This window comes from Takifugu flavidus, chromosome 13, assembly GCF_003711565.1.
Source record: "Takifugu flavidus isolate HTHZ2018 chromosome 13, ASM371156v2, whole genome shotgun sequence".
Classification (NCBI taxonomy): domain Eukaryota; kingdom Metazoa; phylum Chordata; class Actinopteri; order Tetraodontiformes; family Tetraodontidae; genus Takifugu; species Takifugu flavidus.
In genome coordinates this window covers 1628750-1643276 of record NC_079532.1, presented here as the reverse complement: position 1 = coordinate 1643276, position 14527 = coordinate 1628750, and the positions used below count along the sequence as shown (strand labels likewise).

General features: G+C 43.7%; 1 protein-coding gene across 2 annotated transcripts; it reads left to right on the top strand.

Moving 5' to 3' along the window:
• Positions 1-260: 260 nt before the first annotated feature.
• rfx4 (regulatory factor X, 4) lies at positions 261-13420 on the top strand. Of its 2 annotated transcripts, none has more exons than XM_057051588.1 (18): positions 261-1096; positions 2562-2648; positions 2862-2922; positions 4180-4303; positions 5705-5766; positions 5952-6165; positions 6629-6706; positions 6793-6956; positions 7077-7177; positions 7255-7313; positions 7401-7545; positions 7836-7930; positions 8391-8508; positions 9387-9506; positions 9593-9754; positions 9854-10019; positions 10090-10228; positions 12075-13420. In XM_057051588.1, exons 1-18 carry the CDS (start codon positions 1054-1056, stop codon positions 12345-12347), a joined length of 2211 nt encoding a protein of 736 aa, XP_056907568.1. In that variant the 5' UTR covers positions 261-1053; the 3' UTR covers positions 12348-13420. The 2 variants fall into 2 exon arrangements, with proteins under 2 accessions (XP_056907568.1, XP_056907569.1); XM_057051589.1 differs by having other exon boundaries at positions 263-1096; positions 9893-10019.
• The last annotated feature ends 1107 nt before the right edge of the window (positions 13421-14527 follow it).

The following is a 14527-nucleotide window of genomic DNA, read 5'->3' as shown; positions in this document are numbered from 1 at the left end:
TTGCCATCCATGGTGTTGTGAGTAATTCAGCCATAATCCGCCTTTCTCTTCTCCCCTCTTCTTTCCCCTCTCTTCTCCCCCTCTCCCGTGGTTCCATTCATATTCTAATCACAGCTTTCCCTTCTCCAGCTCTCAGGCACTCCATCAGAGCCCTCCCAGTCTCGGGCTTTGCACTTTTACTTCCCCCCCTTTGTGACCATTCCCTCTTCTCAGAGGCACACCAAAATTAAGGTTGCCACAGCGAAAGAGCCAGCAGTAAAGAGGCTGACAACTTCACCAGTAAATCTACGCTGGTGCCGTTTTCAGCATCTTCTAAAATGTGTGACGAGGGTGTTGACTCTAAAAAAAAAAAACCCAAAACATATAAATATATATATATACACACACATATAGTTTATAGTTTGATCAGTGCAGCTTATCCTGATTGCAACAAGTGCGTGTGGGGGCTGTACCAGTTAAACGGGTTAAACACAGAAGTGAAGAGAGGAGCTGTGGTTTGTGCAGGGATGTGTGTTTATGTGGCGCTGCGAAGTATAAAAACGTATTAAATGCCATCGTGGAAGACGGGGAGGCCACAGTGTTAGGACTGCGTAGATCTAAGCCTCTTTTTTTTTTTTGGTTGGGAGGGAGCTTTTCTTATTCAAAACAGCTCCACAAAAGACTTCCAGTGAGCCTTGCCACATCCCCATCTGACTTGGGGCCATTCATCAGCCTTCCAAGCCTATCAATGACATGTCCCCATCAGGGCTCCTATAAAATCAGCCCCTTTCCCATGAAACATCAGCAAACATTTTGACGGGTCTGGCTTTCCCCCCGCTGGATTTCTGGAGTCTCTATCCCCCCACCTCTTCTTTCCTCCCTCATTCCCACCTCTCCCCCCCTCTCCTCTGCCAATACCACCCCTCTTTTGGTGAACCTCAGATCCTCAACATCTCCCGTGACGGGCAGTGGTCACGGAAACTCAGAGCAAGACGAAGGAAGAGCTACTGAGGAGGGGGAAACGTGCCCTAAGCCATTTTCTTTGGTGGAGCCAGTGTTGTTGATGGGAAGAGGATGCATTGCGGGCTGCTGGAGGAGGCTGACATGGATTCCACAGGTCAGTCTTTTTTCTTTTCTTTTTTTGTGAAATCTGGTTGCTTTGTGGAGAAAATGAGCTTCTGCTGGGTGAGCTGCCGCCGATCTGTTGGATTGGTCTGAACTTTCTCTGCAGCCTGTAAGAACAAGTGCCAGGATGAGCTTATATTTAAATTAATTGGTTTTGTGTCAGGGGTTATTTATGAACAAATGTTTATAGGGATATTCTTGACAGCAGTCGCCACAACAGTTTCTCTACTGAACCATGAAAAGTCACAGATAATCCACAAAACACTCCCTAAATTTCTTTTTTCCAATTAATTGTCATTTATTACTTAATTGAGTAAAAATAGTGCTTTTACATCATAACGCTATGATAAATAATTTAGAGGTGGGTAAAGGAATATTCCGTTTAACACTGGAGTCTGGGAAGCTTCTCGGTAAAGTAAAAATGATTCTATTTGAAGAGTGCAATACGGAATTTGTAGTCCACTGCTGCAGCGTGGAGAAGTTTAGCCCCAAGGGTGTTATTAAATGAGCGAACCCCCATTTGACTTGTTGATCAATTTTAATCCAATTATTTAGATCCCCAACTTATCTGATCCTGTGACAAATGAAGCTTGAGGTCTGAGCCTCTGGAGAATTAGCTTCACTTCAGTGGACTCACCTTTTTTTTAAAAGAAAAAAAATCCCTGCGTTTGTTGGTTTTATTTATTTATTTATTTGGTCGTTGCTGTGAAATTTCAACAAGTAATTTTTAATCAAAAATAGTCTTTATATTTAAGGCGATGCGAACTCATGTGCGGCTTTTGGACACGTGTGACAGGTGTTGTTACATAATCTGCACGTCAGTAACTCACAAATACAGAGATAAAAACATTTTAAGGTAAAAATTAGGGGGGATAAAATAATGCGCTGAGGGTGCGATCAACAGATTGGCACTGACACAGTGCATCAGCGGCTCACCCTTCCAGAAATATCAAGTTTACATTTTTAATGATGGAAACTTTTATTCCTCTTCTTTTCTGGCTCTTTCCTGCTGAGGGCTTCTGTGTTTTGTGGACCAGTTGAGCTTTTTCCAAGTGGAAATTAAAACAGGACAATGGCTTCTATCTGTCCTGAGAACAGGCTCTTTTAAGCATGTGTGCACGCTTGGAGTCTCCTGGGAACAATACTGGATTCCTGCCATCCTGGTGAAAACACCTCAGATAGAGTCATGGCTGCACCCTTCCCAAACTAATCTAGTTTTCTTGCTTTTGTTTTTAAATCTTCCTGACAAATTTAGTGATGGTAGATCTGCAGATGTGTGCGTGGCTGCATAAACACAGTTTTTGAAGAATTCTGGGGAAAATATTAATGAAATTGGCTCCTTGTTTCCAACACAAGTTGCTGTTGTAGAATTGTGTGTTTCAACTGAATTACTATTATAACACCTGCTGCCATAATGTCGGAGCAATCCTTAAATGTAGCGTAATTTCTTCTTTTAGAGAGTTGGATTGAAAGATGCCTCAGTGAGAGCGAGAACAAACGTTACTCCAGCCACACATCTCTGGGGAACATTTCCAACGATGAACGTAAGCAGCACAAACACACAAATGCTAAAACTACAGCCGTTTCTCCGTCATTGTCAACTTCACATTTATTGTAATCCTGACCTAAACCTGACTGCAAAGGAGGAAAATAGAAGCAACATAGATTTGCACCTTGTAAACGTTTGTTATTCTTGCAGAATGTGTTTGTTTCCACCAGCAGCTTGTTCAAAATCTTAAATGTGCTGTTTGTTGCAGAAGAAGAAAAGGAAAACAACAGGGCCTCTAAACCACATTCGACACCAGCTACTCTGGAATGGTAAGACAACTTTTAAATAATGAGCACATTTCTTTTATAGATAACATTTAATATGTTAATATTATGTTCAAATAATTTGCTTTTAGAGCCTTTTATAATATTTAAAATCTTGACCAGAAATTTGGGATAAATGCTTTATTTTTGCTGAATTAGGCTCAATTTCTCACATGTATGAACACAAGTTTTTTTTAACAATCTGCCCTTAATGTGATGGTCATTTTTAAGTGTTTTTCCTGTGGGAAAATATAGCCTTTTTTTCCCAGCACGTGAACTTATAGGAAAACAGTAATAATCGTTTGTTTTATGTATCCATATGTGTTTTGTGCTGCTATTTAACACCAGACAACAAAAGACTCAATACACAACAAATCTTAGACATCCTCCATATTTATAAAACATGCAAATCTCTCATGAGTCTGTTGTTCATACACGTTGCCATGACCAATGTCACCCTCTGCTATTCAAAACGAGCTCCAAATAATCGTAATGCTGCTTTAACCTGCACGGTGGGGGGGCCAAAACCCTGTGTGAGGGACATGAGTTGGGTCAGTATCCCATTTAAAAAGAGGCTTTGTGTATGCTGCTCTAATTGGCCCTGTTTTATTTGCATAGTGAGCATTTTTCACACAGGTGTTGATGTAGTAAAACTCATCCATACTTCTGTGTCAGCTGCTGCATCCACACCATAAACCACCACAAAAGAAGTGCTCAAATATAAAGATCGGGACTGCACTGATGCGGCTGATACTGTGTGGAAAAAAACGCTGATAATGTTGTTAATTTGTCTTAAAATCTTACCATTCAAATCTGTACAATGAAATCTGAATTATTTTGTTTTTTATTTAAACAATAACATGTTTTGTTTTTCTTTGGGGGGGGGGGGGGTATCACAAAGCCTAAAACCACAAGTCAGAATGCCGATAACAAAGGCTAAAAATTGTTAAAATGTATTTTTCAAATAAAATACAGAAAATGATATTTATGTTGTTTCAACCTGGATTATTGTTTTTCTACAGTTAAACTGATGTCGGAGTTTTAAAAATGACCATTTAAAAAGATTTCCGGTGCAAATGTGATAAAGAGTTTGTTTCTGCATTAATTAAGGTGTGAACTCAAGCATCTAAAAATAGCATCATTGGTTAAATATAGTTAATGCACAGCGTGTTAATTAATCTAAAGATGCTTCCTGATTTAATATGGTCGGGTTATTGCTAATTTCACCAGAGATGGTTTCTTCCATCTGACTGTCATTCACAGGCTAGAAGAGAACTACGAGATGGCCGAGGGGGTGTGTATCCCTCGCAGCGCTCTCTACATGCATTACCTGGACTTCAGTGAAAAACACGACACGCAGCCAGTCAATGCAGCCAGTTTTGGAAAGGTAGGATTCAAAAGTCTGTAATCCAGAACATCATATGAATCATCACAGTTGTTTTCTTGGTGTGCAATTTTTATGACACGCATAATTATTAATAACCGCACAGAAGATGTGGAGGCTGCAAACCTAAAATAATCCCACACAACGACTCATCCTTAATCTTTAATCTGCCCGGGGTCGTACTGGTGGGGGCTGCAGCGGGAATAGGGCCTGCAGCTCGGTGTGAAGCGGCCGAAGCTCTGTGCTCGTGCGTCGGACACCTAATCTCCAGCCAAAGGAGATGTGCTTTCGCCTGTTCCCACAACCCCGAGAACTTCCTCGGCCTTGCCACCCCCAGACATTCCCCGTACTCCGGACCCCGGCCCCAACCCCCAACCCAGCCCCTTCCCCTCCCCTCCCCACTGCTCAGCAGCTCCTGTCGGAAGATATTGAAAAAGAGAAGGGGCCTGGATTAATGTGTAATTAAAGGAAATTTGGAAGGGTGAGATGTTGCGGAATGTTAGATCAGTGGCTGGAGCAGTGTGGGGTGTCCTTTAGGAAGGCTTCATTGATTCGGGACAAAAAAAAAGAGAGAGGGCCCGGACTGCCTCCCTGTCTGCTCATTTATCAAGCGGGGCCTGACAGAAACTTCACAGCTTGGCCTCTTTTTTCATCCCACACAATGGAGAGCTACACTGTTTGCTAAAGTTTCTGCACCGGGAGCCGGAGTGAGGAGCCAATCTCTTTGGACAAAAAGGAGAGGAAAGGGAGAAGGAGGGAGTGGGGAAGAGAGAGAGATAGGATGGGTGGGAGGTTGAGAGGAGGCTGTTGATAAAGGGAGAAAAATGGAACGCAACTGGTTGTCTCGAAGGGATCATCTTTGGCCTCTCCAACACTCGGGAATTCTCTGCACGTGTAGCAGTTTTGTCAGGAAACTGTTAATGTGTTTACTGCGAAGGAGTTTAGTTTGATTAGTTCACATAAAAGTAGTAGAGTTGAGCTCATTTTTAATGTCAAATAACAAAATTAAACTCTTCAAACTAAAAAAAGAATCGCAATTCAAACTATAAATTTGAGTTATGATGCTATCAGATAAGAAAATATTAAGTAATTTGCTTATGTGATGCCTGAAATCTATTTATTTCACAATAACATTGTGCATTGATATTCTCTTAATCCTCTGATAAATCTGGATTAATCAGACTAATCAGACTTGATGTCACATTTGAATTTGTGGAAACTTCAAATGTTTAAAAGATGGTGCAACTTTATTGCAGACACGATCAGCTGGTGTTAAGTTGAATGATTTGGCCTGTTGCGTTAGTTCCCGACAGTCTTTAAAACGTATTCAATGATGTCATGCTCTCATATTTCTTTACACCTGCTGGATGGGACTAATATCTGTCTCCTGCCATTAATTTACAGATCATAAGGCAACAGTTCCCAGCGCTGACGACCAGAAGACTGGGAACACGAGGGCAATCAAAGTATGTTGATTTACTGAAAATATTCTTGAATGCTCCCCTTTAAAAACAGTTGTGACAAAGCTTTTTTTTTAAAAAATCCTGATTTTTAACCCGGTCAGAGGCGGGAACGCTGCTGATCTGAGATGAAACTAAAAAAGAATCCTGCTTAGAGTCGCTCTTGACCCCCGACCCTCTGTGCTCCTCAGGTACCACTACTATGGAATAGCGGTGAAGGAGACCTCTCAGTATTATGATGTGATGTACTCCAAGAAGGGAGCGGCCTGGGTGAACGAGACGGGCAAGAAGGAGGTCACCAAGCAGACAGTGGCGTATTCACCGCGCTCCAAACTGGGGACGCTACTGCCAGAGTTTCCAAATGTCAAAGACCTAAATTTGCCTGCCAGTCTGCCAGAAGAGAGGGTAAACAGAGCTTTTAAAAGTCCATCCTTACTGCCCCCCCCCGTCCTGCTGTCTCTCCATCTCCGCACCCCCTCTGGCTCCGGCCTATTATCTGACCCAGGACCTTCTCTGGTTCAGCACGTAGAGAGGGACCTGGAGGATTTATATGCTGGCTCCTCGCTAACTCTTAATCTTTTGGGGGAGATAATAAGATCTAGAAATGGACAAAGGACAAGCAGTAGCTGTCCGGCTCCTAAAGAGGGGCCATGTTTTTAAATGGTTTGTGAGTGGCTGATCTCTAAAGCTGGTTTTGTGGAGCTCCGCTCCAGCCTGGGCCCGTAACACGTATTTATTGCTTCACAAGCTTTGGGCTTGATTTATCTTCTTGTTTTGTCTTTTTTTTGTACTTTTCTCTCACTTTTGCTGCAAGAGAAACAAAAGCCAAAGACGGTTACGATACCAGTTGTAATATTATCGCCCACAGGTTTCAACCTTCATCATGATGTACAGGACCCACTGTCAGAGGATACTGGACACCGTCATCCGAGCCAACTTTGACGAGGCGAGCGCTCCTCTCTACACTTTCTCTGAGTGAATCTCATCATTATTGGAGCTGCTGAATCTCATGCTGTATGTGGGCCCGTTTAGGTCCAAAGCTTCCTGCTCCACTTCTGGCAGGGAATGCCCCCCCACATGCTGCCCGTCCTCGGCTCCTCGACGGTGGTGAACATCGTCGGAGTCTGTGACTCCATCCTCTACAAGGCCATCTCTGGTGTGCTGATGCCCACCGTCCTGCAGGCCCTGCCTGACAGGTGACGGCATCTTTGTTACCTTCGTTCTTCACATCAGCGGCAGTAATTTGTGGCACATTCTGATTTTACAGAAGGTTTTTTTTTTAAAATTGTGACATCCTGCCTCTCGGCTGTTCACAGTTTGACTCAAGTGATCAGAAAATTTGCGAAGCAGCTGGACGAGTGGTTAAAAATAGCACTTCACGACCTTCCAGAGAACCTGAGGAACATCAAATTTGAATGTAAGTAAAAAAATACTAAATGTACCTGAATCAAAGATCCAAGAGTGACTGTTTTTTTTGTGTGTGTTTGTTTTCAGTGTCCAGGAGATTTTCTCAGATTCTAAAGCGGCAGACATCCCTAAACCATCTGTGTCAGGTTCCTGTTTTGTTGGTTTTTCAAAACACCGCACAGATCGTGATTAATATTGACTGTGATTAATGTTGCGTGTTTATTTATTCCCAGGCGTCGCGCACCGTGATAAACAACGCCGACATCACCTTTCAGATGCTGGAGGACTGGAGGAATGTGGACCTGAACAGCATCACCAAGCAGACACTTTACACCATGGAGGATTCCCAAGAGGAGCACAGGCAGCTTATTGTCCACTGTAGGTCCATTTGCGCTGACTGTGCTCTCAACACACGCTACACACGCAAAACAACACTCAGAGGAGGACAACCCTTCCCACGACCGGCATTAATGGCTGAGATCGAAAGGTTAAACAAGTCCTGCAGAGCACGTCCAGCTAGTCCTCTCTGAATCAGCCTTGATGGTGTCAAAGGTCACAGATACTGGAAAAAAATAACAAAACCTTCTTGGATAAACATGTCAAATGCAATTTAAATGTTTGATTTTTTTTTTTATTTAGTAATGCCAAACGTTTTCCTCTCCTCCCAGTGTATCAGGAGTTTGACCGTCTGCTGGAAGAGCAGTCGCCGATCGAGGCCTACATCGAGTGGCTGGACTCAATGGTGGACCGCTGTGTTGTGAAGGTCAGCGAAAGCTTTTAACGGCTGTTTGAAACCAGCATGAAGTAGAGTAGCAACCCCCCCCCCCCACTTCCCCAAAAAAAACCAAACCTCTGAAGTGGTTCTGCAACGGACGTCCCTAAAACAGGCACCTGTCCCTGGACACTGCACGTTCCTGCGGGTCTGTTTTCATCCAGAGGCACTTGCGTCGCAATCCTCCCAGTTAATGATGTCTTTAAGCGTCCCATTTGCCTCCATTATGTGCCAGATATGGGCTTGTAAAATTCGGTTGCCCTGACAACGTCTTGGACTGCACAGACAATAGTTCAATGGGAAGGCGTGTCCCTGGGGGCAAATTAAATAGTTGACTTGTTGACATGTTTTTTCGTTACTGAGGGTTAAGCCCCAAGGTGGACCGAGGGGTTAATTCTACCCCACCATCCTGAACCCTTCCCCCCTTTTCTCATGGAAATGTGCTCTCTAGGTGGCAGGCAAGAGGCCCGGGTGCCTGAAGAAGGTGGCCCAACAGTTCCTGCTGATGTGGTCATGCTTTGGGACCAGAGTCATCCGGGACATGACCCTCCACAGCGCACCCAGCTTCGGTGAGTTGATGATCTGTCAACATCATCGCGTACAGCTTCGCTTTCAAACAGGAAGAGGAGTCAATTTCATCACTAAATTGAAGATTTAAACTGATGAGAACGGGCTCAAATGTGCATTAAAACAACTCAAATTGAATGACATAAATTAATTAACTGAGCTAAAGTTCGAGGAACCTGCTTTGGTTGAATTTAGCTTAAAACACAAGTTGGTTGTATTTAATGGCACACATATATATATTTATTTATGTATTTTTATTTTTTTTATATGAGGTCTCTCAGGCATGTGGATGCCCAGCGAGCGCAGCAGGGATCACTTTAATAGTGTCTTGTGTCTGACACAGGATTACAAAAATCGTGTAACAGCCATGTGTCCTCGTGTCCTCCGACTGTCTTTGAATATCAAAGACACAGCTGGTTGCTGTGTTTTCAGAAAGCAGGTCTCTCTGCACAAACAGCTATATAACAAAAGCTGCCCCTCCCCTCTCCTGATGTGTTTGCCTGCATGTCTTTTCCATTTTATGGGCCGTCAGTGTTACAGCCCCGCTGCCTTCAATGGTTGCGAGTGTTTATTACGCACACGGCAACATCGGGCTACTGGCACAATGACACAATTGTGACGCTCCTTCACACGACACGGTCTTATCTTCCACGCGACCTCTGGGGTCAGCTGACATATTTCTGGATGTGAATGGATACATGGAAAAAAAAAAATCCAAGCGGTTTCTTTTTTACAACCTCCGGTCAGTATTCAGGACGTGATGTCATCAGTCAGATGTTTTTTGAACCGCTTCGGTTGTGATGATCAACATTATGTTGATCATCCCCCACAAAACTGTTGAACATCTTGAGCAACATGCTGAGCATCTGTTTGCACACAGGATCTTTCCACCTGATCCACCTCATGTTTGACGATTATGTGCTCTACCTGCTGGAGTCTCTGCACTGTCAGGAGAGAGCCAACGACCTGATGAGGGCCATGAAAGGGGAGGGCAGCACAGGTGAGGCGGCCTCTTCACCTTCCCATTTGATTTGACCTTGGATTTCGGGCGTGACATTAGTGCCTGTGCTCTTCTGACACCTTCAGCAGAGAGAGAGGAGGACTTCACACTCACGGAGACCACCCCCACCTCACCGGATCCAGAATCCTACTCCCCCACTCGATCCGTCCACTCTGTGGGCGTCTCCTCGGCCAGCTCCCCAATAGAAGCCGTGTCCCCCGAGTACACCGGTGGGGCGTCCACCACAGGTGACTCCGACAGAGATGTCCTGAATAAACAGATGTCTCACTACACCTCATTCCTCTGCGCCAACACATTTCTCTTCTGCCCATAAATGTGTCTACCAGGCGCTGTTCAGTCTTATACATGGTCCCTTACATACACAGTGACAACAGCCGGGGGTTCCACTCCAGAGGTCGGCCAGCAACTTCCCTGTATGCGGAACAGCACCCCAGTTCCACCACCAGCCTCGGCCCACAGAATGCCAGTGTACACACACAGAGAGGAGCATGGGTAATTATCATTAAGATCTTTATTTTAGAAACAGTATTTGAGTATTTCCTGAATAAATACTCCATTCTAGGTACACTGGTAGCTACAACTATGGCAGCTACACCAACCAGCACCCGCACTCCATTCAGCCCCAGTATCCCAGTCTGGCCCATGAGCCGGGGATCACAGCCCCCCTCCACTATTCTGCCTACCACCGCTCATCTGCACAGGTCAGTCGTCCTATTAAACCAGTTTTCACAAGCCACGATGCACATTTTACATATTGGTCAAATTAAATGTGTTTCTTTAGGTTGTCTTTATTAGGAGAGAAATTAGTGATGTAATTATTCGATGTTTGATTAGGAAAAACGGGAAAATAGACCAAATTATGCAAGCAAAAAGTGTTTCCATTTACACATCCTTATATATTCTATAATATAAAACAGATTTACACAAATTCTTTTCATGGAAAATGTGTCATATAAAAATATTTAAAAGCTCTTTTCTTAATTCAAAACTTTTAAAGCTATTTTCTATGATAATATTAATTAAAAATGTCAAGCATGTTGAAAACTCCTCCTTTCTTTTTTTCCACCACTGTGAGCCTATCCCAGTAAGGCCCCTGCAGGAGAATTTGGGGGTTCGGCACCTTGCTCAAGGGTACTTCGGCAGTGTTCTGAGGGTCTCCATGCAAAGTTTTGCCTACATTGCGGCTTGAACCGAGAACCCTCGGATGCTCAGCCCAGTTCCTAACAGACTAATCTACCTGCACATGGAGTAATTATTAATATACTTTAATTATTATTAATTATACAAACTCGTATCTAAATTTTTATCTAAATAAAAAGGAGAAATATTTTACGTTTGCAAATAAAATGACAAAAGAAGGGGGGAACTAAAATGGATAAATGAAATACATGCTTACAGGTGCGTATAGAAATGTGGATAGAAATCCTTCTACTCCAACATTTGCACAGCAGATTTTCCCTGCTTGAGATCTTTGTGGCCAGAGCAGTCATCGTGCTTCTCAACCCCCATCCGAACACGGCTGCAGTTACGCCGAAATTACGCTGAATTCTAGCTTGAAGAAGGCCGACATGAGCGGCATTAGCTGGGTTTTCCTTCTCTCATTAATCTTTTCATCTATTTGAGCTTGCAGCCAAAGCTCAGAGCTGGACTGGTTTACTAAAATATTTGTTATTCAGTGGTCTCCTTTCTGCTTGCGAACGGCAGCTGAGGCGTGTGTTCTGCTCTCTGACCTGCACTGACGGCCTTTTTCCATGCCGAGACCCCTCATAATGGAGTCGACTGTCATGTTTATATTTAGTGGGAAAAGGAAAAGGCTCCCACTTCCACTTCTTTTTAACGCTCCTCTGAGCTGGGCTCAGGCACAAAGCCTGGCCTTTGTGTGCCGCCGAGGTCGAGATGGAGCTGAGGGGAAAAAACACAACTTTTTTCAGACGTCCATCTGTCCAAAATATCACCAGCAGCTTGTCAATGGAGGCAGCCTGCAGATGAGGAAGACAAGTATAACGCAGGAAATTAGCACCGCTTTTTCTGTTCTTAAGTGGATGAATTATCATTTCTTTGACCACTGTAGGTTCTGTTGTGGGGACAGATTCCCCCGACAGGAAATGATCGCCAGTAGGAAGGGTGACTACAGCAGGGAATAAGGAATAAATAACCAGTAATAATTCCTCCATAATATTCTGCCTGTTTTATTGACACATTCACATTTTCAGCTGATAAAGATCCTTTTGTTTAGCCACATATCACATGAAAAACGGGTCAGATGTCAGAGATAAGCGATGACTCGCAGAACTGAGGGTTTTCAGAGCAACAGGGTGCATCAGGGAGGAACTATTACTACTGTATTACTGTGTGAGGATGGACAGAGTTGGACCATCTGAGACATCAACTTCCTTCAACTCCTTGGTGTCTCCTTTAGCGTTCTTCTAATGTTGAACTCTGGATCTAGAGATAAAGCTCCAGATGAAGAAGAGGGGCAGAAATGGGGCTGGGACAGATGTGAAAAAATAAACTTCCTCTCCTCTTCTTTCTTTTCTTCTTCTTCAGTATCAAATCAACGGCCAAATGTCTCGCATGGAGCCGTGCTTGATGGGTAGCACCCCCCGGTTACACCCTGCACCCGTCGCTCCCCGATGGCCAGATGTGTCGCCAGCTAACAGCTGTTACACCAGCCCACCTATGCATTCATCCCGCTACGCCACCTCGGGGGACATGTACTCCCCCCTCGGGCCACGCAGGAACTCGGAGTACGAACACTCGCAGCATTTCCCCGGCTTCGCCTACATCAACGGGGAAGCCACCACAGGCTGGGCCAAATAGACGGCTCCCGAACACTGGCAATCACAAAAAAGGGTGACTCTTACGGCGGAGGAGAGGGCAGAGGGAACCATCCCTTCCACCTTGTCGGGGTGGAAGGGATTATCAGTGTCGATGATGGTTGTGGTGTATTTTTATTTTCTTCTTATTTTGCAAAGGTTTAAATACATTTACTGGACGGCTGACCTTTTTACTCACTGCTGGAGGCAACGACGACGACGACAACAAAGAAAAAACTGATTCAAAATACTCAGACAGTCGAAACCTGCAGCGAAATCATGCGAAGAGTGCAATGCTGCTGCCAAGCTGTGCCTTTGTTGTGAGGAATGTACACCTCTGCCAGAGTTCGCCTCGAGTCGGCGCACACATCCTCCCGGCGGCCCTCGCTTTGACTCCAGATCAGGGGCCTGCTGGCTGCTGGTGACACACTCCAGCGCCGCCGTGGTCTTCTCTAACCGCTCAGTGCTGCTCAGCGTCTTATCCGTGGGTGGGCTGCAGGCTGAACTCTTCTGCCTTAACGTCGTAACAGTGGCACAAACAAAACAAAAAAGATCCTATAAACTCAGCGATCAGTCTGACGTTTCCACCTTGGATAGTGTGTTTTTTTTTCTTTTCTACAGATCGATTGCTGTGGCTATAAAACCACCTGTTTTGTAACACGGCACGTTCTTAATTTTTTATGTTTCACTTTGTTTTGTACGGTTAGTGAAAGACACATGAACCCAGGGTTTTGTGTTTTAATAATGCACTCAAGGCTACTGAGGACCTATTACCCTATGGGTATTTATAAAATGGAGAATATCAAAGTGTACAGTAACATGAAGTCTTAGTCACTTTTCTGTAAATAAAAGCACTGGAAACCATCCGTGGTGACTGTTAAACTGTTACAGTTTAAGCTGAAAATGTGGCACATCAGTAATTTCACAGTTTTAATAGATTGACTTGTTTCTGTCGGATTGCCTGTTATACTTTATTTCTGTGTAAAAAAAAAATCCAGCATATCATGAATTGTAAACACATGATTGTATCTATTTAATAATCATAAACTATATGCACTAGAACCAAGGCTTGGACTACTGGAGCCTGTTAGTGGGTTTTTTCTTTTGCATCTGAATGACGTGAAAGCTGATTTTGGCGTTAATCTAGTCGGTTTCTAGTCTTCTTAGCCTTCTCTTCACTGTCCCCTTTGGATTTTAGATTAAGGAAAAGGAAACGTGAGCATTAAAGCGGCGCTTTCGCTTCTCGCTCTTTCGGTGTGATGCCACGGTGGGGGGCGGCAGCATGGGGGCTGCACCGTGGAAGAAAAAGCTAAATTTCTATAGAGAGAATGTCCTGTGGTGCGAGGGTCATTGCACCTCAGTCCCGTAACCTTTGACCCCTGACCTCTGACCTCTGCCAAGGTTTGTATTTATTGGAACATAGATCCTCTGTGTCGTCTCTGAATACGAGAAAATGGTGAGGAAAAAAATGTAGCTTTAGCCACCTGACCTTCGAACGATTTCAGAGAAAGGTGGAGGTTGTGAATTACTTAAAATTCTAAAACAGTTCCGACAATCCTGAATTAATCCCTGCCTTTCTGATTTGGGTAACATTTATCTACATCCTCTAAATGAGCCATTCATCCATTAGTATTTCCAAAAACAGTAAATATATTGAAAGACATGTTAGGGGATATTTTACAAATTCCTTTTATACATTTTAGTTCAGATTCAATCAATAATCTGTGACAGATGAAAAACACACCGTATACAACTAGTTTGAATCTCTAACCCATGTTTTATGCTCAAACATGATTGAAAAATGCAAAGACTGGAGATTGTTTCAAGAAGTCAAGTGAAAGAAAATGTTTTAATTTTCAGAGCAGACTACAACAATCACTCAGACCTATAGAGAGCAGCTCATATTGCCTCACACTCAAGGTTATGAACAAAGCGAGATTCTTTCTGATCCAATGACCTTGAGCTTTCAAAGGTGAAAGACCCTCCGGTATCTAGAACATCACCAAACTTTAATCATCTCTTACTTGGCCCATTGTCAACAATCCCTGAAAATCTAATTCAAATCCTTTCATAACTTTTTGAGTCATTTCGTTAAGAAAAAGGCAGCTGCCTCCTCCCTGCCAGAGGAAAAGATGAAGAAAGTCAAATTCTGCTATTTTCCACTCATATACTCAATCCAATGCA

What these genes read in the sequence shown, in the direction of transcription:
- rfx4 (XM_057051588.1), top strand. Translation starts at nt 1,054, where the DNA reads ATGCATTGCGGGCTGCTGGAGGAGGCTGACATGGATTCCACAG. An exon ending in GAACATTTCCAACGATGAAC is followed by an intron (nt 2,649 to 2,861) that starts GTAAGCAGCACA and finishes TGTTTGTTGCAG; the next exon opens with AAGAAGAAAAGGAAAACAAC. An exon ending in CCCTAAACCATCTGTGTCAG is followed by an intron (nt 7,314 to 7,400) that starts GTTCCTGTTTTG and finishes ATTTATTCCCAG; the next exon opens with GCGTCGCGCACCGTGATAAA.